The sequence below is a fragment of the Prionailurus bengalensis genome, chromosome A1, assembly GCF_016509475.1.
Source record: "Prionailurus bengalensis isolate Pbe53 chromosome A1, Fcat_Pben_1.1_paternal_pri, whole genome shotgun sequence".
Taxonomy (NCBI): domain Eukaryota; kingdom Metazoa; phylum Chordata; class Mammalia; order Carnivora; family Felidae; genus Prionailurus; species Prionailurus bengalensis.
The window spans coordinates 170,346,926-170,371,973 of NC_057343.1; the positions used below are offsets into that span (position 1 = coordinate 170,346,926).

The 25,048-nt window shown below is 36.1% G+C and overlaps 1 protein-coding gene across 2 annotated transcripts in view; it reads right to left on the reverse strand.

Annotated features, from left to right (window-relative positions):
* Positions 1–4,406: 4,406 nt before the first annotated feature.
* The window catches only part of PJA2 (praja ring finger ubiquitin ligase 2), a 71,230-nt gene continuing 50,588 nt past the window's right edge, over positions 4,407–25,048 (reverse strand). For both annotated transcript variants that reach the window (XM_043595178.1, XM_043595186.1), the window contains exons 7-10: positions 23,428–23,539; positions 10,106–10,220; positions 9,602–9,723; positions 4,407–7,747 (exon numbers count right to left, since the gene is read on the reverse strand). In XM_043595178.1, coding sequence (XP_043451113.1) covers positions 7,622–7,747; positions 9,602–9,723; positions 10,106–10,220; positions 23,428–23,539 — 475 coding nt within the window. In that variant the 3' untranslated portion in view covers positions 4,407–7,621. The remainder of the gene's footprint in view (positions 7,748–9,601; positions 9,724–10,105; positions 10,221–23,427; positions 23,540–25,048) is intronic.

The window sequence follows — 25,048 nt, forward strand, 5'->3', positions numbered from 1 at the left end:
GCTGGAATTTACCTTATTTATATTTAGCTTGAGTGTTAACTCACTTACCTATGCAGAAAGCAATACAACAGAGCACCGGTCAAATGCTGACTCTCTTATTTACCAGATATGTGACCCTTGGCAGCTACTGAACCTTTTGATGCCTTTTGGAGATTAGAATAGTCTACCTCTAAGAATTCTTGTTAGGATTCACTAAGATAATGCATATAAAATTACCTATAAAAGTTCCGGGCATATAATATGCATTCAACAAATGTTTGCTGATTTACTCACTACCCTACATCTTTCTGTACCTCCTTCTGTTCTTTATAACCCAAACAGCATTCAGCTGCTTTGAGTTACAATGTAGTAAATTTGGCAAGTTGACAGTGGTGCTTACTCCCTGTCAAGCCTTTAGTAAGATAGTTTTTAGGGTATGTTAGTTCCCACGTGGTTACCAAAACGTGTAAGATATCTTGCTCCAGAGGCTACACAGCCAGCAGGAAAGCAATGCTTCAGAAACACTGCTTTATGTACCAATTTCAGGGTAAAAACACACTGGATGCTTACGTGTAAATGCCACAGAACACATGGAGTAGGAGGGAAAAGTAATAAAAGTAGAGCATGGGAAATAAGGTAAAACACTTTTAGGTTTTCTTCTTCCCTCCATTCTGCTCAGCCCCATCTCTGGAAGATCAACTTTCCAGCTTCCCTGGTTGTGAGATATCATGATCTGCTGGGAGTCACAGGGCCAAAACCTCCTAAGAGATCTTCAACCTACAAACATAGCAACATAACTATAGATTCCTCAGGCTTGAGGGTACTTGGAATAGCTAGTCAAAAGGAGGAATTATTTGTTGAGGCCAAAGACTGGTTGGTCAGGATGATGGTATGTAGTGAAGCCCCTTATAATAGCCATTAACATTTGGATTCTATTAACAACAACATAAGTAAAAGACAAATGGAACTAGGGCATAGCTTAAGTGCCTGGAAAGAATTTAAAATAGCATTTAAGGATTGAAATCAAAAGGAAACGCTCTGTCAAATGTCTATTTCTACTGATGAAACCATTTGTGTGTAGGTTCTTTACTCTGACGTGATTACAATTGTTCAGGGAATTAAGGAAAAAAATCCAGAGACTTCTGAAAAGGGTAGGGCTAAGTCACTTACAGACAGGTGTCTACATTAGTGAGGTCGGACTGGCTGAAGAGACAAGAGCATGCCATACATCTCAGGCCAGAGTCTCGGCAGGATAATTTAAGGATCCCAAACTGTCAGGCAGCTAGGAGGTTCTCATCAGATCTTAATGATGACTAAAAAACTTTACTAAAGAGGACATTAGAGCTTTAGTCAGCAGTACATTACTTAAGGCAAAAATATCTCTCTGTACCAATTTACCAAAATAATATGGCAAGGAAAAACGAACAAAATACTTTCTAGAATTTTCAACAGCTCCCCCACTCCATTTTTTCCCTCATTTTTAAAACTCAGACTTCATTTCAAACAAATTACCTAAATATTAACAGTGATCAGATAGGTTGCTCCTATCCAGGAAGATGGCATGAATTATAAAGAATCCTTGAGCTCTTAAGGATTCGGGGCGCCTGGGTGGCTCAGTCGGTTAAGCGTCCGACTTCAGCTCAGGTCACGATCTCATGGTCCGTGAGTTCGAGCCCCGCGTCGGGCTCTGGGCTGATGGCTCAGAGCCTGGAGCCTGCTTCCGATTCTGTGTCTCCCTCTCTCTCTGACCCTCCCCCGTTCATGCTCTGTCTCTCTCTGTCTCAAAAATAAATAAACGTTAAAAAAAAAATTAAAAAAAGAAAGAAAAGAACCAGGATTCAATTTTTTAATTTGTAGAGTTGGAATGAAACAACCTTCCCTGCAGATTCATTATGAAGATGAACTAAAACAGAGAGCCTGAACAATGTCTAATACTTAGCATGTTGTAAGTGGGAACTAGTCTTATAATGTAAAAATGCATTTTTTCCAATGAATTTTGTTAAGAAGAAATGCAGCGTTATAATGAAAAGAAATCATAATGGCCTGCAGAATTTCTCTTACTGACAGTGACTAAGAGGTGGAATCTTCCTGAAAAGATAAAGACCTTCCCATCTTCAATTTTCACTACAAAAACTGCATATTGATTATAAACTAAGAATACAAGATGGAGGAAACTGCCATATCCAGGCATGAAGCCTTTTAGTAAAATTATTATTAAATTCTATTTAATAAAGTTCTTCTGTCAGAATCTTTCAACTTCTGAAAGGTGATTAAGACGCCTGTAAGATTTTCATCTGAAGTGTTCATCAATCCTAAAAGGTAGTACCAAAAATCAAACAGTGATGGAAAGCAACCATATTTCCCCATGACTTTGCATATCAACAGAGAACATTTTTTTCAAACCTTTTCCCATGCATAAACAGTAGTACTGAACCTATAATTTAGATTCATTACTTTATAGAAAAAACAGAAGCAGAACAATTAAGTGACTTGTCAGGGTCATGTTACATCAAATATCACAATTTTTGAGAGGAAAAAATGGTAGGTTCTAAAAATTATAAAAATGAGCTTGACACTTATCAAATTCTAGGGCAGATAAATAAACAGACGGTCTGTGAGCAGTTGGAAAAAGAGGTTCTGTGGTTTCACTAAGAATATGGCACTTCCTTGGGGCACCTGGGTGGCTCAGTCAGTTAAGACTTCGGCTCAGGTCATGATCTCGCAGTTACTGAGTTTGAGCCCTGCGTTGGGCTCTGTGCTGACAGCTCAGAGCCTGAAGCCTGCTTCAGATTCTACATCTCCCTCTCTCCCTGACCCTCCCATACTTGCTCTCTCTCTCTCCCTCTCTTTCCCTCTTTCTCTCTCTCAAAAATAAACATTAAAGACATTAAAGAAAAAAAAAATAAGGCATTTCCAGCTAACTTCCTTTCTTGATTTAATGTATTAGTAAGTAGATTAGGCTCCTTCCATAGACAGTGCAATCAGATTGTCAGCCAATTTCTTATGGTGTCCTTTTAGGCAAGATGAAGAACCATGAACACCTAAGTGACTGGTAGGCACTTCAACAACTGTAAAGTACCGATTAATGGATCAAAGTCGCCTGGAGTACAGTCCAGTGGTTTTCTTAAGACGGTCTGTATTTCATCTTGTTCTATTTAATATTTATGAACAACTTTGACAAAGCCACTAAATAACTAAAGGCATGCTTCATCAAAAACTGAAACTGACACAAGGCTAAGGATCAGAATTCATAAGGACTTTATGAGTTAAATTTAATAAGGATGAATGCAGTCCTTCAATTAGGTTAAGAAGAAATTGTGTGAGTAATTTTAGGATGGACTTGGCTTATTAGCAATGACTATAAAGTCAGCAAGAGACAATAGATAGGCTTGCCTAATGATGATGGTGATGATAATAGGTAACATCAACATATTCCAATCATAACAGTCATGAGAATCACTTTGAAGCTGGCAATAACGCCTCTGGACCGTACTCTCATCAGACCACAGAAGAACTGTGTTCAGTGCTGAGCAACCTATTTTAAGAGAGCGACTGAAAGAGCCAATGCCAGGTTGGTCTGGAATGGGTATCATGTTAAGAACTGAGAAAAACACGAAGCCTGAGGGAAAGTATGAAGAGGTGACCACACAAAAGAGACAGGACCTGTCTAGTGTCACATGTGTGCTGTTTTAGGAACATTTGGGTGACACTCTTCTAACAACGAAATCCATCCCTTGTAGGAGTGCTGAGTGGCTCTAACTCTGGAGGCAGTGGCTGAATGAAAATCATAGGACACAATTATAAAACGATTTGGCACTAACAAAGAGATGTAGCATTCTTTTCTTGCTCTGAAACTGTATTTTTCTAGCACACGTTTATTTTGTTAAGGGAGAATCACAATTCTAAACATTCTAAAGCTTCTAAAAAGAATGATTAGTTTTCTAATGTAATGTGTACATATCTATCAGCACTCAATTTCCCTTTCTGAAATGGGTGAGGTCTGTGAATCCTCGGGAAGTCACGGGGAATGTTCCTAAACAGGTAGACTTGATAACAGTCCTATGCCTGATTTGGAGGAAACCACTGAGGAGAGGTGGACCTCTGTCCTGAAACTTTGAGGGTTTCTGCAGTCCTGAGTCAGTGTGGAAATCAGGCTCTGCTGAACCCACAGGATTGCTAAGATTATTAGGCAGGAGAAGGCAGACACTGCTCCTTCAGAGCCCGTCCAGAAGTCCCCCAACTACTTCTGCACAGCTGGGCTCTCTGTTAGGGCCTTCTTAGGTCACAGTTCAAGGACTAAAAAATCATGTGCCCAGGAGCCTATTCCAGACTTTCTTAATAGCTGTGTTCTTTGCCATTAATGCTAAATCCTTCAGGGGTTAAATTATAGAAGCGATGTGACTGCACAATTAAATATTAGAAAGGACCACTGAGTACATCCTGTTTATTGTTTATGATTTACACGGAAAATGATGGACTGGGGTTGTTGAACAATAAACCAATCATTACATTTAGACTTGGGCTTTTGAAAAACTTGCATTCCATTTTAACAGTTCATATATATTTAACAGCTTATATATAAATCCAAATCACAAATAATCTTAAGAGTTAGTTAGCTCAGAGATAAACAATTAAGAAACACAACAGAAAACCACATGGATCTACCTTTAAATATCAGCATTCATATTACAAGGAAGAATAAAATGTTAAAAAAAATTATTAGGTCAAGTCACTTAACATAGAGAAATAAGAGAAACAATTCTTTTATCAATATTTATACTTATTCCTAATTTACCTTTATATATTCCTTAACTTTTCCAAAAGGATCCAAACAGTGTTTCAGAGAATCAAACTGTATTTTGGTATCTGAACTTTTTCGCCTCAGCCTGTATCAACTTGTTACAATGAAAATCCTAAAATCCCAATTTTCTTGAAGAAAATTTTTAAGCCAACTCATATTCAACTTTTCTCCTTCATAGCAGCTGTTTACAGATAGTAGGGAGCCAAGAATGAAGGATAGGAACAGATGGAAAGCAAAAAGTACAACAGTTATCTTAAGTTCAGCTCTCAACACTGCTGGTTGAGTTTGGAACCAAAACCTCTTAACAACTGGCAGATAATAGCTAAATCTTAACAGGCAAAGAAGAAATATTTTCTTTGGGACAGCTGCTATCTAGGAGAAGGAAACTGACGTCCCTTAATACTGCCTAAATATAATGTGTGGCTTACTTACTACAGAGGAATCTGTAGCAATGTCAGTTTAACGAGTGTCACAACTGATCAATATTACTTAAAGGAAGGAAACAACAAAAGAGAAAACAAGAAAAAGAAAAGAAAAAAATTAAAAATCACACCAGCCACAAAGTTCCACAATATACACATGAGAATTAATTTTAATCTGATTTGACTCTTTGACACTAACTGATCATCAATGAAATATGGTATGGAAAGATCACAGAGTAGAAAACAAGCAAAGATTAGTTTATACAACAGTGACTATATACATCAGAAGGAAAACATGCTAGCTAATGCAACATTAAGGCCTGAATGTAAGCACTTCCAAAGTCACAGAAGCCCCAAAGAACCTCTAAATTACAAAGTCACCACATTACATGCATGCAATGTTCAGTTTTGTTTTACCCATAAAAGGATACACAGTATTTTGCTGTAAATACCAGACACACATTTACAATATATGCAAAAATTAGAATGCAAGTGTTATGTTCCTTATATTTAAGCCTCAAATGTGCCAACAGTGAAAATTCATTTAAGAATGGAGAAACGAGATGGAATATAAATACTCAGAGAAAATTACACAAATAAAATGTAATTTTGCATTTGGGAAGCCATAGAAATACTCCTTTTATGTGTCCAAACTAAATTATCAACGTACTACTCAGATGGATGTACACTCACGACGTGCTTTACAATTTTACTTGCTCAAATGTGGCATTCTAACACCCATCATTCTCTGGTGCTGATAGCAAATCACATCTGTAAGTTAAATATTATGTCCTTGTTTGTACATTATTTGCCTGCTGGGTGTGATCACCTAAATGGAAAACTGTGCAATCTTATTTTGCGGTTATATAATTATGGATGACCCCAAGTGTCAACTTTCCCATAAAAACAACTAAGGAAAGCTCATTTCCTCACTTTTATAGAAATATGTGAACACGACCCTTTCAGAGGGAAAATCTGGGGTCAGGATCTTCTTTTCTCTATTTTAGAGAAAGACAAATAAGAAAGGAACTGTGTTACATGTTCAGTCCTGCTCATAGTCACTAGGTGATCATAAAAATCTACTTTCTTTTCACCCAGGGCTCATTTTGGCTTACTCTGAAACTACCTATTTTTATCATTTATTTCCAGGTGAATAATTTTATTAGAATAAATTAGTGTAAAGAAACAAATGCTAAAAATGTAGTATGAATAATCCTTGTTCAGGAATTCTCTAAAGGAATAAATTATAACACAGTAAGGTTTAGGTATATTGAAAAAAATGTGGCCAAATCTTTTCTGTACCCCATCAATTTTATCCTTTATACAAGTTGGTACAATTAACCTTCTAGTAAGGATCAGATTTCCCCTCAGGATACAACAGAATGGATGTTGAAACACTTTATGCTTGTTTTCAGACTTTCTGAAGTATTTCAGAACCAAGGTTATTTTAAACTATAATATTTATAAATTTATAAATAAATACATATACTTAAATGTATTTACACTTACACTTATTATAAATGTATCTATTTATAAATTTATAAATTAAGAACCAATATTTATTAAACAAAGGTGCCATGTTCTCAAGTATAACTGTAACCAAGTAGAAAGGATTTCATAAGGCCATCTAATTCATCTCATCATACCAAGCACTAAGCACGCCAGATTGTTCATAAGCTTTACTAACCTTACTTCAAGCACCAACCACCGTAAAGCACTCACGCTTTACTAACCTTACTTTTAAGCACATCCGCCATTTAGGGAAAAAAAAGTTTATTTTACTACCTAACCATTCCAGGGGGATTACATTTAAGATTTAAACATTTTTTCATATCCTAGCTAAAACTTTGGCTTTTGTTTGGCATTCTAAAAAGTCCTAATTTTAAACAAGGATGTAAGAGCGGACACCTTCCTAAAAAACCACTCAGTATTATGAACCAAGAGGTTCTGATGTAGCAAAAGCAAAGGGACCAATGAAAAAGCATGTTTTAGAATTCTCTTTATTTCCAATGAAACCAAATTTTACTACTGTTGTGATCACAGTTTTCACATTTGATGCAAACAGGAGAGCTTAATTACAATCACTTAGTGGCAGTACTTCAGACAAAACCAATAATGTGTGCCACATACGTGATTATTTCTTCCGGAGAGGGTTAATTGGTAAGCTTGACTTTACAATTAATATCAACATATGCAACTAAAGAAAATGGATGCACTGCTTCAACATTCAGCTTGAAAATGTTTAGTACTTTATGCGAACCTAAATTTAGTTTAGAAAGGTTAATATTCTTCTTCCTAAACTATGGCATAGACTATATATAGCATTTTAAATTTATTTATATATAATTATTTGCACATCAGATTTAGAAGGAATTTGCAGATTTACTTTGATAGAATGATCTCATTCAAGTGTTGAGATTTAGGGGGCTTCCGCAGAACTGTCGTTTGAAGGTGGGGCATCCTGGTCAGGCTCGGAGGAAGCAGAGGCAGATGCTTCGATGACGGCAGGTGGGAAATGGCGGCGGCACACGGGGCATGTTCCGGACTGCAGGGGAAAGAAAACAAGTTCAGAGCCAAAGGAAAGGTCTTATCTGCCACACAGTATCTTCATCAAGTAAAAACAGTATCATTATCCTAAAATAAACCAAATAACTTAAAAACAAAACTTCAAATCCACACAAACCAGAGAGGCAAAATTGTGATGCAATTTCCTCTTCATCCCAATCAGATTCTAATTTCTTTGAGGGTGAATAGTGTCTCCTAATCATGTTTGTATCTTTCAGGTCAGTCATATTTCATTTAGTATTAACCAAGAGTCTACTACCCTCCTTGCTCAGCACTGGTGCTATGGCAGAAAGTGAGCAAGAAGTCACAGGGCATGTCCTCACCTGAACTGAATTAATTTTATTATTTGATCCATGATGCCTACATTAGAGAAACCACGGACCTAATTAATCCACCTATTCATGACACCAAATCATCTCCTAGGGCTTCCCTTACATATACTTAAGCCTTACTTTAGTGCATGTCAAAACACATGGAGCTCAGACCTTCTTTATTAGCCATATAATTCCTTTTCAAAAAGATACGGAGAGTTAAGTGCCTTTTAAATGATAAAAGAAATCTAACTAGGAGGTTAGATAGGACAGGGAAAGCAGTCATACTAAGAGTACATTTTTGGACCAAAGATTATAGGGATGTATCATCTGGTGATAGATTATCCCCTCACAAATCTGTTTTTTTTCCCCCCAAAGAGATACCCTGATAAAAGTAGGCTGAAGAAATCATGCTGATGAAGGACAAAAATTTGTATCCTAGGGATCTTCTCCCCAGAGGAGAGGCTTCACACAAAAGCCTCTTGACAGAAAGAGACCAAGGAGATTATTACCTTGGGTTATAGCCAAGTCAATGACAATTCAAGGCTGTACAACATATATATATATATATATATATATATATATATATATATAATGTTTACAATTCAAGAATTTAATTTAGCAAGCATTTATTGTTCACTTGCCATACAGACTGGGACCTAACAACAACATTTTATTTATTTATCTTTTTTAGTATTGTTTAACGTTTGTTCAGTTCTGAGAGACAGACAGAGCATGAGCAGGGGAGGGGCATAGAGAGGAGACACAGAATCTGAAAAAATAAAAAAGAGAGAAAGCAAAGTAAAGGAAGGGAGGAAGGAGGTGGAGGAAGGGGAAAAGGAACGGAGTGGTTGTAGGGAAGAGAGGGAGCTATATCCTTAAGTAAATAAGCTGTGAAAATGATTTGGCAATTTCTACCTTACTGTCTATAAATGTCCTTATGCAAAAATAGAGTTCAGAGAGATCATTTAAGTAAAACTCTTTCTTTTTTTTTAAGTAATTCAAATATAGTTAAAAATTTTGGGGTAAATATTTAAGGACAGTATATAAAGTTGGAATAGGAGGTACCTGGTAGGTTATTATACCATATTTCTCATATACATTTTCAGAGACATTGATCTGTATTAGCAGAATATCTCTACATTATTACAGTACTTTGAGTAATGCCAAAGGCTTTTTGCTTGCAATACTTTGGAAAACACAAATTTCAGGGATATGATGGGAGATCTAATTAGCTTCAGCATAAAATAATTGCTTGACATATTTCATCATTCTTGGAAATGATGAAATATGTCAAGCAAGTATTATCGCCTACATTGTTTTTTAGACAATGTTAGTAAAGTAAAATAGTTTCATGTTATCATTAAACTCTAAATATTAAAAGGTAATAAATTTTTAACACTTAATTAAAAAGAAATATAAACATGTAGCTGACTAAAATAGGCTTAAAAGATACTATTACCATTAACTTTCGGGAGGAACTATTAAAATATTTTTTAAAAAAGTAAAAAAAAAAACCTCACCTTCTGTAGCCAAATTGAGACACAAGGTTTGTGAAAGAAATGGTGGCAGGGTAGCTCTGTTGCTATATCATCCTTAATATACTCACTGCAACAGATTGGACAGCACTGCTCCTGACCAATTGCTGAAAACAACAAACGATCTGATCAATCCCACAGAGTTCAATTTTAATAAAACTGAAAACAAACATATTAACTCATAGGTGATACCAATGACAGACAAAAGAACCAGACTTTGATTAATTGGCAAACATGTTTCTGCAATACATGACAATTTGGAATTTAATAAATACTGGTTTTGTAGAAAAGCTGACTGGGGAACATTTATTCTAGCCCATCACTTAATAAATTAAAAATACTCTTCTACTAGATGAAAGTTTGTCAGAATCTGGTTTCACAAAAAACTAATGAGTTTCTAAAGGTCAGTATTTTATCTTTCAGGTGCACTGATAACATACTTACACATGTAATGTGTCATATGACATTAGAGACCAACTTTGCCCTTACCAGTATGGTCTTCAAGAACAAGGGTCTCTGGAAGGCCATCAATGCTTTCCTTACTGGCTGGTGGATTAGCCACCTCAACATCCACTGCAAGAGACTCTAAATGTGCCAGTGCAGTCTGAAAAATAAAAGTCACAGCTCCTTGTTAGAACACACTTAATTGTTATTATTTTTAAATTTCTCCCCCCACCTTTTTAAACTTACATTTTAGTTAACATACAGTGCAATATGGGTTTCAGGAGTAGAATTCAGTGATTCACTACTTACATACAATACCCAATCCTTGTCATAATGAGTGCCCTTCTTAGTTCCCAAGACCCATCTAACACATCCCCCACCCACCTCCCTCCATTAACCCATAGTTTGTTCTCTATCATTAAGAGTCTCTTTTGGTTTGTTTCCCTCTCTTCTCTTTCCTTTCGCCCTTCCCATATGTTCATTTGATTTGCTCCATCAAATAGCAACTAGATCCATCCACGTTGTTGCAAATGGCAAGTGTTCATTCTTTTTGATGGCTGAGTAATATTCTACTGTAGGTATGTTTACATATATGTATACACATATATATAAGCATACATACATACATACACATACACCATATCTTCTTTATCCATGTATTCGTCGATGGACATTTGGACTCTCTCCGTAATTTGGGTATTGTTGGTAATGCTGCTATAAACATTGGGGTGCATGTACCCCTTCAAATCTGTATTTTTGTACCCTTTGGGTAAATACCTAATGGTATTTGCAATTGCTGCATCATAGGGTAAGATCTATTTTTAGTTTCTTGAGGAACCTCCATGCTGTTCTCCAGAGTGGCTGCACCGGTTTCCAATCCTACCAACAGTGCAAAAGGTTCCCCTTTTTCCACATCCTCACAACACCTGTTGTTTCTTGTGTTGTTAATTTTAACCATTCTGACAGGTGTGAGGTGGTATCTTATCATGGTTTTGATGTGTATTTCCCTGATGATGAGTGATGTTGACCATTTTTTCATATCTGTTAAGCCATCTGGATGTCTTCTTTGGAAAAATGTTTATTCATGTCTTCTCATTTCTTCACGGACTGTCTTTTTGGGTGTTGAGTTTGAGATGTTCTTTATAGATCTGGATACTAACCCTTTATCACATATTGTTTGCAAATATCTTCTCCCACTCCACAGGCTGCCTTTTATTTGTGCTGTTTCCTCCACAGCACAGAAGCTTTTTATCTTGAAAAAGTCCCAACAGTTCATGTTTGCTTGTTTCCCTTGCCTTTGGCAACATGTCTAGAAGGAAGCTACTCTGACCAAGGTCAAAGAGGTGCTGCCTGTTTTCTCCTCTAGGATTTTGATGGTTTCCTGTCTCACATTTAGGTCTTTCATCCATTTTGAATTTATTTTTGTGTATGGTGTAAGAAAGTCGTCCAGTTTCGTTCTTCTGTATGTCGCCATCCAGTTTAGAAAACACTTTAAAACAGTAATAGAAAACTATTTTTTAAGGTGTTATCCAACATTATATGTACCACAATTCTCTTCCTGTTAATTTCTACTGCTTCAATCCCCTGCCCTTTAGCCTCCTTCTAAAAGGAACCACCATCAAACCAAAACATCAAAAAACAGCAAGAAAAGCACCCTACTTTTCACAAGAATGGCAAAAATCTATCTTGTCTCAATAATATCTACTTGCCCATCATATTTATATTTTCAGAAGAGTGGTTACCTCTTTCAATTTATCAGTTCCTGTGTGGAATCAGTAACATGAAAGAAAGTAAACATTTTAGACAAGCTCAACATATGAAAGACAAAATATGATTAGGGCTACCAGATCAATATTCACGGTATAGAAGCAAATAACGTATTCCTGAATGGTTATATCTACTACTGGCATAGAACCAGCATGCACACACATGACTAGCTCACTAATATTACTAGGTTACCTGGGATGCAAACTTTATTTAGGGGTTCTGTGTCTACATAAAGTTACTATTCTAAAGAGGATGAAAGGAACAACAGATCATATGACCACCTAGTATAATCCTTTTGTGCCTTGATTAGCCCTTCTGGCTACAATAAGATTAGAACTACAGGTGGGACTTGTAGAAACCCAAGTATCCATCAAAAGATGAATGGATAAACAGAATATGGTTGGAAAAGGTACGTACAGAGTCAAATTCAGAATATTCAGTGATTACTCTAAATGTAAATGGACTAAATTCTCTAGGGAAAAGGCACAGAGTGGTGATTGGATTAAAAAAACAAGCCCCAATTAACTATATGCTGCCTACAGAGACTCACTTCAGCTTTAAGGACACAGAGGCTCAAAGTAACGGGATGGAAAAAGATATTCCATAAAAATGGAAACCAAAGAGAGCAGGGGTAACTATACTCATATCACAAAAAATAGACTTCAAGCCAAAAAAGGTAACAAGTGACAAAAAAGGTTATTATTTAATGGTAAAGGGTGAATTCATCAAGAGGATATAGTAATCACCAACAAATATGCACCCAACATTAGAGCACCTAAGTATAGTAAGCAAATAAGTGTAGATCTGAAGTCAGATTACACAACAGTAAATAACAGTAGGGGACTTTAATACCTCACTTTAAACAATGGACTATCCAGATAGAAAATCAAAAACAAAATATTAGACTTGAGCTACACTTGAGATACAATGGCTCTAACAGACATACAGAACATTCCATAAAACACGAACAGACTATATACATTCTTCTCAAGTGCACACAACATTCTCTAGGATAGATCACAGTACAGGTTACAAAACAAGTCTTAGCAAATTTAAGAAGACTGAAATCATACCAACTATCTTTCTGACAAAAATGGCAAGAAACAAAAACATCAACAGGAAGAAAATTAGAAAATTTATAAGTACGTAAAAACTAAACAACACACTCATGAACAAACTTATGGGTCAAAGAAGAAATCAAAAGATATCTTGAAACAAATGCAAATGGAAACAACAACATGTCAAAATTTATGGGATGAAGCAAAAGCAGTTCTAAGATGGAAGTTTATAGCAAAAAATGCCTACATTAAGAAAAAAGATCTCGAATAAACAACCTAATTTATACCTCAAAGAAACAGAAAAAGAAAAAAAAAACAAAGAAAAAGTTGGCAGAAAGAAAGAAATAATGAAGGTTAGAGCAGAAATAAATGAAGTAGAAATGGGACAATAAAAAAATAAACAAAAAGCTGTTTTTTTTGAAAAAATAAACCAAAATGATGAACCTTTAGCTAGACTAAGAAAAAAAGAGACTCAAATATAATCAGAAATGAAAGAGAGGTTACAACTGATACTATAAAAATACAAAGGATCAGAGGAGACTACCATAAACAATTATACATCAACAAACTGGATAAACTACAAGAAACGGGTAAACTTCCAGAAACATATATTTACAGCATACTGACATGAAGAATAGAAAATCTGAACAGACTAACATAAGAATATTGAATCAGCAATATAAAATCTCCCAACAAAGAAAACCCCAGGATCAGATGGTTTCCCTGGAAAACCCTACCAAACATTTAAAGAATTAAAGCCAATCCTTCTCAAACTCTTTCAAAAAATTGAGAAAGAGGCAATACTTTCAAACTCATTTTATGAGGCCAGCATTACCCTGATGCCAATGCCAGATTAGGACATGAAAAAGAAAATTAGAGCCCAATAACCCTGATGAACACACAGATGCAAAAATCCTCAATAAAGTACTAGCAAGATAAACTCAACAGCACATGAAAAGGATCATACATCATGATTAAATGGGATTTATCTCTGGATGCAAGAAAGGTGGTAACACACAAAAATCAATAAGTGTGATATATCACATTTAGAGAATGAAAGATAAAAATCGTATGATCATCTCAATAGATGCAGAAAAAGCATTTGACAAAACATATCATCCTTTTATGATAAAAGCTCTCAACAAATTAGGTACAGAAGGAACATACCTTAACATAAAATTAAGACATCCATATTTGACAAGCCACAGCTAATACTATAACCAACAGTGAGAGGCTGAAAGCTTTTCCTTTAAGATCAAGAACAAGACCAGGGTGCTCATTCTCACCACTCCTATTCAACATAGTATTGAAAGTCCTAGCCAGAGTATTCAGGCAAGAAAAATAAAAGGCATCCAAATGGGAAAAGTGGAAGTAAAATTGTCTTTATTTGCAGATGTGATTTTTTTATATAGAAAATCCTAAAGACTCCACCAAAAAACTGTTAGGAATAATCAACAAATTCATGGAAGCTATATAGTACAAAATCAATATACAGAAATCACTTGTGTTTCACACTAATAATGAAATATTTGAAAAAGAATAAAGAAAACAATCCCATTTGCAATAGCATCAAAAGCAACAAAATACTCAGGAATAAACTTAACCAAGAAGGTGAAAGATTGTGTATACTGAAAAATGAAAGATAAAAGAGACTGAAGATATAATAGAAAGATATTCCATGTTAAGAAATTGGAAGAACTAATATTAAAATGTCCATACTACCCAAAGCAATCCACAGATTTAATGCAATTCCTATCAAAATTCCAATGGCATTCTTCACAGAAATAGAAAAAAAAATCCTAGAATTTGTATGGAACCACTAAAAACCCTGAATGGCCAAAGCAAAGAACAACGCTGGAAGCAATACAATTTATTTCAAACTATACTACACAACTATAGCAATCAAAACAGTATGGTACTGGCATAAAAACAGACATACATACAAATGGAAAAGAATCAAGAATCCAGAAATAAATCCCAGCATATATGGACAATTAATATTTGACAAGGGAGCCAGGAATATTTATTGCAGAAAGGATAAGGTCTCTAATAAATAATATTGGAAAACCCACATAATCACATGCAGGATAACTGCATGCATGAAACTGGACCTCTAACTTAATACCATTCACAAAAATTAACTCCAAATGGATTACCAACTAAAACGTAAGACCTGAAACCATAAAATTTCTTTGACACTGGTCCTTGATACTGATCATGGCAATTAATTTTGGGGTATGATAATAAAGACACAGCAACAAAAGCAAAAATAACTAAGCAGACTACATTAAACCAAAAAGCTTCTGTGTATCAAAAGAAACCATTAACAAAAGGAGAGCCCACCTACAGAGTGGAAGAAAATATTTGCAAATCATGTATGTGGTAAGGCACTGATATCCGAAACATGAAAACTCATACAACTCAAAAGTAAATAAATAGATAGACAGACAGATATAAAAATGGGCAGAGGGACTAAATAGACATTTTCCCAAAGAAAACATTCAAAAGAGTAAGTACATGAAAAGATGTTCAACATCACCAATCATCAGAGGAATGCAAATCAAAATCACAATGAGATATCACTTCACAACCGTTGGAATGGCTATTACCAAAACAATAAGAAATAAGAAGTGTTGGAGAAAATACGGAGATAAGCGAACCCTTGTGCATAGTTGGTGGGAATGTAAATTGGTACACCACTGTGGAAAATAGTATAAAAGTTCCTTCAAAAATTGACATAACTGTCCTATGATCCAACAATCTCACTTGTGGGTATATATCTAAAGGAAATGAAATCAGGATCTTGAAGATATCTGCACTCACATGTTCAATGCAGCATTATTCACAATAGCCAAGGTATGGAAACAACTTACGTATCTATTGACAGATGAATGGATAAAGGAGATACACACACACACACACACACACACACACACACACACACACACGAATATTATTCCAGTCATAAGAAAGAAAAAAATCCTGCTAAGTGAAAACAGAACCTAAGTACTATATCATATAATTTATATGTGGAATCTAAAAAACCTGAACTCAGAAACAAGAGTAGAATGGTGATTGTCAGAGGGTGAGGAGTAGGGAGCAGGAAGATGTGGTTAAAGGGTACAAACTTCCAGTTATAAGATGAATAAATCCTGGGGATCTAATGTATAGCACGGTGATTATAATTAATAATACTGTGGTATATAGCTGAAAGTTGCTGGGAGTAAAAATCTTAAACGTTCTTCCCACAAGCAAGAAACAGAAATTATATGAGGTGTCACTAGCCCTACAGTGATAATCATTTTGTTCTATATAAGTGCATCAAATCAACATGCTGTACATCTTAAACTTACACAATGTTATATGTCACTTATACTTCAATAAAACTGAAAAAAATGTGGTATATACATACAACGAAATATTACTCAGTATTTAAAAGGAAGGAAATTCTGGCACATGCTACAATATGGATGAAACTTGAAAGCATATGCTAAGTGAAATGAACCAGTTACAGAAGGATAAATACTGTATGATTCCACTTATATGAGGTCCCTAAAGGAGTAAACTCAGAGAGATGGAAAGCAGAATGGTAGTTGCCATGAGCTAGGGAGAGGAGGAACAGAGAGTTATTGTTTATAATGTACTTGATGCGAATTAACTGTATTATGGTTAGAAGGGGTAAATTTTACACTATGTGTGTTACCACAATAAAAAGCAAACTGGGCCTCCCTTATAGGAGGAAGATTCTGCCTGACAGTTAACCCTGTGTTGTCTTGGATGGCAAATGTTAACCTTTTGTATACTATTTAGGATTTAGTCCAGATAATCTCACAATGAATTATGTCTTTCCAAAAAGGATTTGAGATGACTTACAACAGAGGGTAGGGCCGAGACAAAAGCAAAAAAAAAAAAAAAGAGAGAGAAAGCAAAAAAGGTTCTTCGTAAGAGTACTAAATACAGTTAATAATACTGAATGCCAATTTGACTGGGTTTGCAGAGAGAGCGAAGAAAAAGTGTGCCGGAAATTCAATTAACTCTTAGCTCCAAGTTCACCTTTCATTTCTGTTCTGTGAAATAGATCTGGGCCTTCTGAACACTTTTCCCTTGTCAGCTGGCATGACCTTAGGCTTTGTCAGTAGAGAGCTCTGGACAGACATCCCAGAAGAACTTTGCTTCTTCTTCTAGTGGGCTTCTTGGGCAGGCCCCTGTAGTGTGTAAGGGTTCGCTATTGTGGGCTTCTGCATCACGGATGGCTCCTCCAGCACCAAGATCCTCCTGTGCAAGTAGCTTCTCCAGTGCCTGGCTCCAGAAGTACATGCAGTTTCCCCAGTGCCTGACAGCTGCAGTGTAAGGTAGCCAGCAGCTTCCCCTGGCACCCATCTTAGGTGGCTTTGCAGGAGTGTGCTTCCAGTTAGTCACCTCCCTGTGAACAGTTTCTCCAGCACTCCAGTGGGCAGATTTTGCCAAGTTCCATATGGTAGATTTCCAGCAAGTTCTGCCAGCACAGTAGTACAAACATTTCTCTAAGCGCCATGGCTGTGTCCTTCCCAACACAGTCTGGATCTCAGCCCTGGTAGCGGGGGTTGCACTCTATCTCAGCCCTAAGGGTTATTCCTTAGATCTGCTATTCCTGCTCCTGGCCAACAGGAATGGAATGTTATCGATACAAACCCTGATTACAAATAATCTTATTAGTCACAATCAAACTACCACTGTGATCCACTGCAATGAAGTGCCAACTAATACATGTGTCTTGGGAGCCCAGGTGGCTACTGCACTTGACCTTATGGCAATAATGATGACTGTAAAAACTAACGTGGGATGGAATGTTTTTGAGTGCACTTGCTCGCATACAAAGAGAAAAGGACAAACTTAGGCTGGTTAACTCTCAGAGCAAGGTACTGTATAAGAACCAGAAAGTAGCCCTGACAGCCCTAAAACAAACATATTATTTCTGAAAATCAAAAACAAAATTTAATTGTGTGAACTGTTGAATTAAAATCAGAGTTTAATGATGTCTTGTGAAGTTTCTTGAATCATTGACTGGTTAAATCAGGATTCTGAAACTTAGAAATGGGAATATCTGATTGGACTCAGACGAAACAGTGGACTATGCTGAATCTCCAAGCCACTCTGAGCCTCCTTTTACCAGAAGTAGTGTATGCTCCACAGACCAACCTTCCTCCACTTAAAAATCCCGTGATCATCTCACTTGGAGTGTACATGTCTTATTACTTCTATACCCACAGTAAAGTTATCAGGTAAGGACATCTCCCAAAAAGGCATGATCACCGAGTACACATGCTCTTCAAGAATGTAGATTTGGGTCACTCCACCAAGTAAAGAATCCTAAGCAGCTGAGATTCTTGCTGAAGGTACAGAAAATATGGAATGGGTGATGGATGAAGGAAACCACAGCTATCAGTTATAGCCCGTGACCAAATATAAAAACAAGGAAGAGTAGGCTTTGCATATTTTCTGTTTGTTATGTGTTTATTTGTATCTGCTAATCACTGTCTTTTTCTCTTTCCTTCCGATTTTTATTTCATATAGCAGTTAATTTTACAATTTAATCTTATATAAGAGAATATTCATTGTGACTGAATGAATTTGTGGAGTGATTAATACTTAGTGATGGACATAATGACTCTTGGGAGTCCGTTCACATTTGTTCATTCTAGAGAAAGAGTGAAAACTTCATTTTAAGACTAGCTGTGGGGTGCCTGGGTGGCTCAGTTGGTTAAGCACCCGACTCTTGATTTAGGCTTGGGTCTCAGTTCATGGGATCGAGCCCCGCATCAGGCTTTGTGCTAAGTGTGGAGCCTGCCTGGGATTCTCTTTTTCTCTCTCTCTCTCTCAAAATAGATAAACTTTAAAGAAAAAAATAACAAAAACTAGCTATATCTTGTTAGGCGGAAATAAAGTTGCATTGCTGTTGCATAGAGTTCAAATGTTGTGTAGAAAGGTGTATATGGGATCCAAGTAATCAAAGGGATGGACTGTTCTCCAGTTATTGATTACTGCTCCTCAAATCCAAATTAGCTATTTTTGTCAGCTCTGTGAAAAAGGATTTGGGCTATTTAAGTATTTTCCTCTGATAGCTGTCACAATGTTAAATTAAGCTTTGTTCACAGAGGATGCTGAAAAGACACTGCAGGAGGAAAAGGGCTTTACTTCTAATCCCAGTGAGCTTGTTTCACCCAGGCTTCCATGGCATGCATGGTTTTCTCCAGCAGCAGACTTTCCGACGCCCACAGCTTCTCCAGCATCTTGCTCTTGTAGTGCATGCAGCCAGCAGCTTCCCCCAGCACCCACCTTGGACAGTTCTGGAGCAGAGTGCTTCCAGTGAGACATCTCCCTATAAACAGCTTTCCTCAGCAGCACCCGAGAGGGCTGATTTCCAGCAAGTTCTGCCAGTGTAGCACTACAGTGACTTTGTTGCCATTCAGTGAGCCACAGTTGTGCCATCTCCATCAAAGTTTGAATCCGAGCCTTGGAGGCGGAGACTCTTTCTTAGGTGATCTTAGCCTAACGTGTGGGAGCCATTCCTTACATGTGCATTTTCTGTATTCTTTAGAAATATCCTTAATCCTTACTAAGCAAATCTTTGTTACTTTAATCCCCTATTATAGTTTATAGTTCTTTATATTAAAATTTCCCCTCAGGAAATAGAAAATAGAAGGTAATAGCCTATTATTTGTCCCTCCTTTCTCATATAACTATAACCATAAATCTCCTCCAATTCCTTGTGTACTTCTCAAGACAGACTGCAAGAACTCCTCTGTGCTACTCCACACATAAAAAAAGAAGGGATATTATTTACAGTAAGTTCCATTTGGGGATGCTACTTATGCTTCGACACATGTTTGTTGCAATAGGTTCATTATTCCTTTCTGATGATGATTTGCATGTCTGTAGTGCTAATAAATACCTGGAATTTCATATATGTAAAAATAATTTATTGCCTTGATACTGACAAATACTTAAGGTGATCTGGAGTCACGTACAAGCAACAAGAGTTAAGAGAGACCATTCTGAAACCACTGCTATGAAATCTGTAAAAATATAAAAATCTATCTACACTTTAGGCAGTATAGTGTATTTTCAAAAGTTACTCCAAGTGTCAGAAAGACAACTAAATAGGCTAAAGAGCACAACTGGAATATATTTAGATTTAAAGTAGCATAATCCTTTGTCAGAACAAAATTTAGTTTTTAAAGAAAACACAATTCAGTTTTTAAAAAGTGAAGATTTATAACAAGTGACTTAATACTGATTTTCAATGATCACTGAGTCCACATGTGCTAGATGATTACCACCTGGCTGACTGCTGATTTGAATAATCTTTGAATACCGCCATTTATAAGAGAGCTTATCACTGCACCAGCTATTTCGCTAAGTGCTTTAACACAGTGTCACAATCCACAAGGTAAATTTTATTACTCCCATTTTGTAGATGAGGACCTGAAGCTTAAGGAGGTTAAGTGAAGAGTGCAAGGTCACAAACCTAAAGTTCATGTACTACCTTCCCAATGCCTATAACCCAGTGTATAGGCAGTGTTCTGTAAGTGTGTAAAGACTTTCTAGGGAGCCAAGGGCATGGAGTCTTAAGAGACTAAATTTCAATTCATTTAACTTTCTTATGTAACCCTTCCTCAAACTGACCTTCTGAAGAATATACCTGCAGTCAAAGTACCGTGCTGGGTCTCTGTTCCCATATTCCTTTTTATACTAACCTTTTCTCCACTTTATAAATAAAAGCATACTTCTTACCCATTCAAAGGGGGCACTTTCAAATACTGGGGTCACACTGAACTAACGACTAAATAACAAATTTTGTAGGTGGCTTCCAGTCATCTGCTTTCAAAAAAAAAAAAAAAAAAAAAGGAGGATCTAAACAATCTGTCAAGTTGATGTGATTTGGGCAAATATCTCAGAAAAACTAAGTGACAATGCTATGATAAACTCCTTCCATCCCTATCAATTTATGTGAACAAGGTTTCTCAAGTTTACATTTATAAATATGAAAAACAAATAAAATTGATGCTCGACTAGATCTCATTCTAGGAATAAATAAAATTCACTCATAAAATAATAAGGAAAGAAAAAGTCTCCCTCTATCTTATTAAGAGATATATTTCCAGTAAAATTTTACATTTAAATATTTATCAACATTTAGAAGTCTGTTTTTGATCAGTTAGATGCTAACAATTTTAAATCAATCTAAACTACTTTATTTATATTTAAATTCTTGAACATACTTTTATTGCAAAGAGGTATAATAAGGTAAACAATATTACTTAGGGTTTATGCTAAAAAACTTTAAATGTGAACAGAAATGTGCAAAGGGAAGTATTTTTCAAAACTTGTTCAGAGTAAAAAGCTTTAATATCATTGTTTCAAACAGTTAAAGATCTTGAGTATTTTGTCCTTTTCTCACTCAAATTTGAGACAAAAGTATAGGCAAATATTTATTGCCAATATTTTCACCAATAGCCACTACCTGAGACAACAGATCAGTCTGGTATTGGGAAAATAAGAGAAATGAAAACAACCAGTGCTGAAAAGAGATCAGGCTGCTTGAGAGAAAAACAAATAAAAGCACTCAGTTTGTCTTATTAGTTGCTTTTCTTTCATTTAAAGAATGCTGTTAAATTTAAAAGAAAATATCATAAATTATAAATTAATATAGCCTCACTTTTCAAAATGATTAAATAACTGCATAGTAGGCAGAAAAATAAAGATTTCTAGAGAGTGATAGGAAGATGGAACTGTATTGATTTTCAGTCAAATTCAAATAAAATAAAGAGCACTAAATCTGAGGAAGCTGCTAAACTGTAGGGAAGGAAGACACAACACCACTCATTAGTCAGAACAGAAGGACAGATGGTTAAGAGTGACAAGTGGCAGTGTCACTGGGTTCCCAAAGAGCAGAAGTCATGTGGGGACTGTAAGTTCCCTGGACATACTAGTCTTTCTTGACTCTGGTCTTTGCACACACTGCTAGTGCCTTCACACGGTATGATGCCCTGCCCCCGACCAATCTTTCTGGTGCTTCTTTCAAGACACCAATCAAATGTCACAATTCCTACTGGTAACAAGAAAACTTCTATTAAAACTTCTATTTTAATTTTCAAAACATGGACCACTAGCATAATAATGGGAAAAACTATGTAAACACTGTGAAACTAGACTCTAGAATGGATATATTCCATTGTGGTCACTTAAAATTTATTTATCTCAAAAAAGTTAGTGATCCTTCATCTTTACATATTATATTCCTGACACAAGTTATCACACTGTGCCATTATTTCATGTGTCAGAATTGACTAAGGCAAGTTAAATAATCTGGGAAAATTCCTAAGTGTATTGTCGTAATATGTTCTTTCTGACTTTCCTCCTACTACACAGTATTTCTATGGTTCCTTTAAAAAAAAAACACACCACACAAAGCATATGATCTCACAGCAAAGCTAACTTAAGTGTGTGTGCATGTACATAAGTGTTTGTGTGTAGACAGGTCAGTCTGTCTACCTACCCATTGTATACTTTATGAATCTAAACTGCACCTTCTAACCTCAGAAAATTTCAAGATAAAATGCTGTTATAGTCCCTGAAAGTTCTCTCATTTATTTTTGTTCTCTCACTTTTGACTCATTCACATTATTACTGTTTTTCTACTTTGGAAATCACTTCAGAAATAGTAATTTAAAGAAAAGATTTCTAACAATGAAATCCACAAGTTCGGTGAAAGTTCCCAAACACAAAAATGCTTGGGCTTTTGACCTTAGGCAAATACAATCATGAGTATTTGTATTGCAATCAAATAAGGAAAAGAAAGCCAAACAAAATTATGTGCTACATTTATTTAAGTGTATTTGTATATGGAGATAATGGAAATAAAATTGCTATATTCATTAAGCAGCAAGGTAGTATTTAGAAACTATGAGGACAAAAAAGCAGAAGTGATGTATAATATATCCTTAGAGATCTTCAATTTCATTTACAAATATACCTGTGTCTGTGTAATGTAATCAGATTGGGTGGCTCAGTTGGTTAAGCGTCCGACATTGGCTCAGGTCATGATCTCATGGTCCGTGAATTCAAGCCCTACATTGGGCTCTGTGCTGACAGCTCAGAGCCTGGAGCCTGCTTCAGATTCCCTATCTTCCTTTCTCTCTCTGCCCCTCCCCCATGCACTTGTGTACACTCTCTCTCTCTCTCTCAAAAATAAATAAAACATTAAAAAAATATTCAGATTCACAGACCCAGATAACTTAATAAAGGAAAAGTCTATTTTCTAAATGTAAGCAAAACATTCTCTATTCTGCAGTAAAACCTGGGAAATAATGCAATTAGGCAAACTGGCAGGATGTCTAGTGTGATTTATATACACAAACTAGTGGCAATCATTAATCAGGAAATGCTATTAAAGTGATGAAAAACTATTCACCTTTTCCTGAAAGCAATTAAAAAAGCCTTTAATTTTTATCATTTTGTATCCTACCAACTTATATATAGGCATCAGAGTCACTACAATACCTCCATAGCCTGAGCTAAGCGTTCTTCTAGAGCCATGTAGGTGAGGAACTGAGGATCCACATAGGAAATAGCTTCAGCAACTCCTAGTCCATCTGCAAAGCCATCAAACAGGCTGGAAAAAAAAAAATACAACCACGATTAGGGAAATCTTTATGGTGAAGACATAAGTATATTAGCATACTGATAAACCAATAAACATACTATAAGCAGAAAACCTTAAAATATTTTAACATAAATCTTATGTGGTGAGAGGCAGGATGAACCCAACAGAAAAATGAAATACTAAGCATAAGGAGCTAAGACACCACTACCTCTCCTAATAAGCTGTCACAATCACACACAAAATTTGTGGGAAAATTCTTTTTATGTTTCTAGTTCTTAGTTCCAACTTGGGTGATTGCTTAAGGCTGGTATAAAGGTAGTATTTTTCTCCCCAATTCTGTCTCATATACTTTCTGTTTGTTTGAGTTTCCAACCTAAATTTAGAGGAGAACATGGTAAAGACAATTACTGCATTTATTTCAATTCTATCATTAGACAAAGCCTCTTTTCCTTCTCTTACCTTGTACTGCTTAATTATTTTGGGCTTAAAAATATTTTATTTTCTCAAATCTTTCTCCTTAATCTCTCTTCTATTCTTCTGAGAACGAGGCCTCCTCCATTATTATTCAGATTGAAAAATACTTACCTCTTGACTGCTCATTTTTACTGTTTCTTTTTACTAAAGGATTTTAATCCCCTTGAAGAAAACATTATATTTTATTCTGGTCCCAATCTCCTTCCTCCACCCCTAGACATACGCAGATTCCTCCTTTTCCTGTAGTTTTGGAGATACCCATTTCAAAATTCAGGAACCCTAAATAACTCCTCAGTCCTCTTCTTTCTAATCTTGCCTCCTTGGCAATGACATTCAAGTCCACTTCTTCAGTTATCTAAACCTCCACCTAATTCCAAACTCCTTCTTGAGCTCCTGACCTACATTTTTAGTTTTCTATGGGGCAGTTTACCTCATTTAACACCCACCACCTCAAATCTAGTATCTCCAAAACTGAGCTTATTATGTCTACCTAAAGGCAACCTTCTGTTGACTTCTACAGTCCTATCAGAAGTTGAATACAGTCAGGAACATCCAGTTACACAAACCAATTCAAAATAATTTTGATGTCAACTTTTGTACCATCATTAAAATTATAAATCTACTGCCAAGAAATACAAAAGTGTTATTATGAAGATAATAGCTTAGTACCATCTAAAAATCAGCAGACATCACATAGTACAAAGAAACATCCTCATACCATCACAGATTTTAAAATTAGAATTTAAACCACAAATTAGCAAATCCAACCTCCCCTGCGACACTAGAACCCCTTAACCTAGCAGTGAGACACAAGGCAAGGAAGGAGAGCCCTGGAGCCGGTAACACAGGGATTTACCTCTCCATTGAACTGAATCAGAGTCAGACAACGTGAAAATTTTATCTAACTGCTTTTTCAGCTATAAAACAAATGAAATGAGTTGATGCACACACGCGCCCGGCACAGAGCTGGCACCACGGTCGTGGCATCCAGGAACCAGCAGGACTCCATGTGGAAGAAACACTGTTCTCTGGGGTGGTACATGC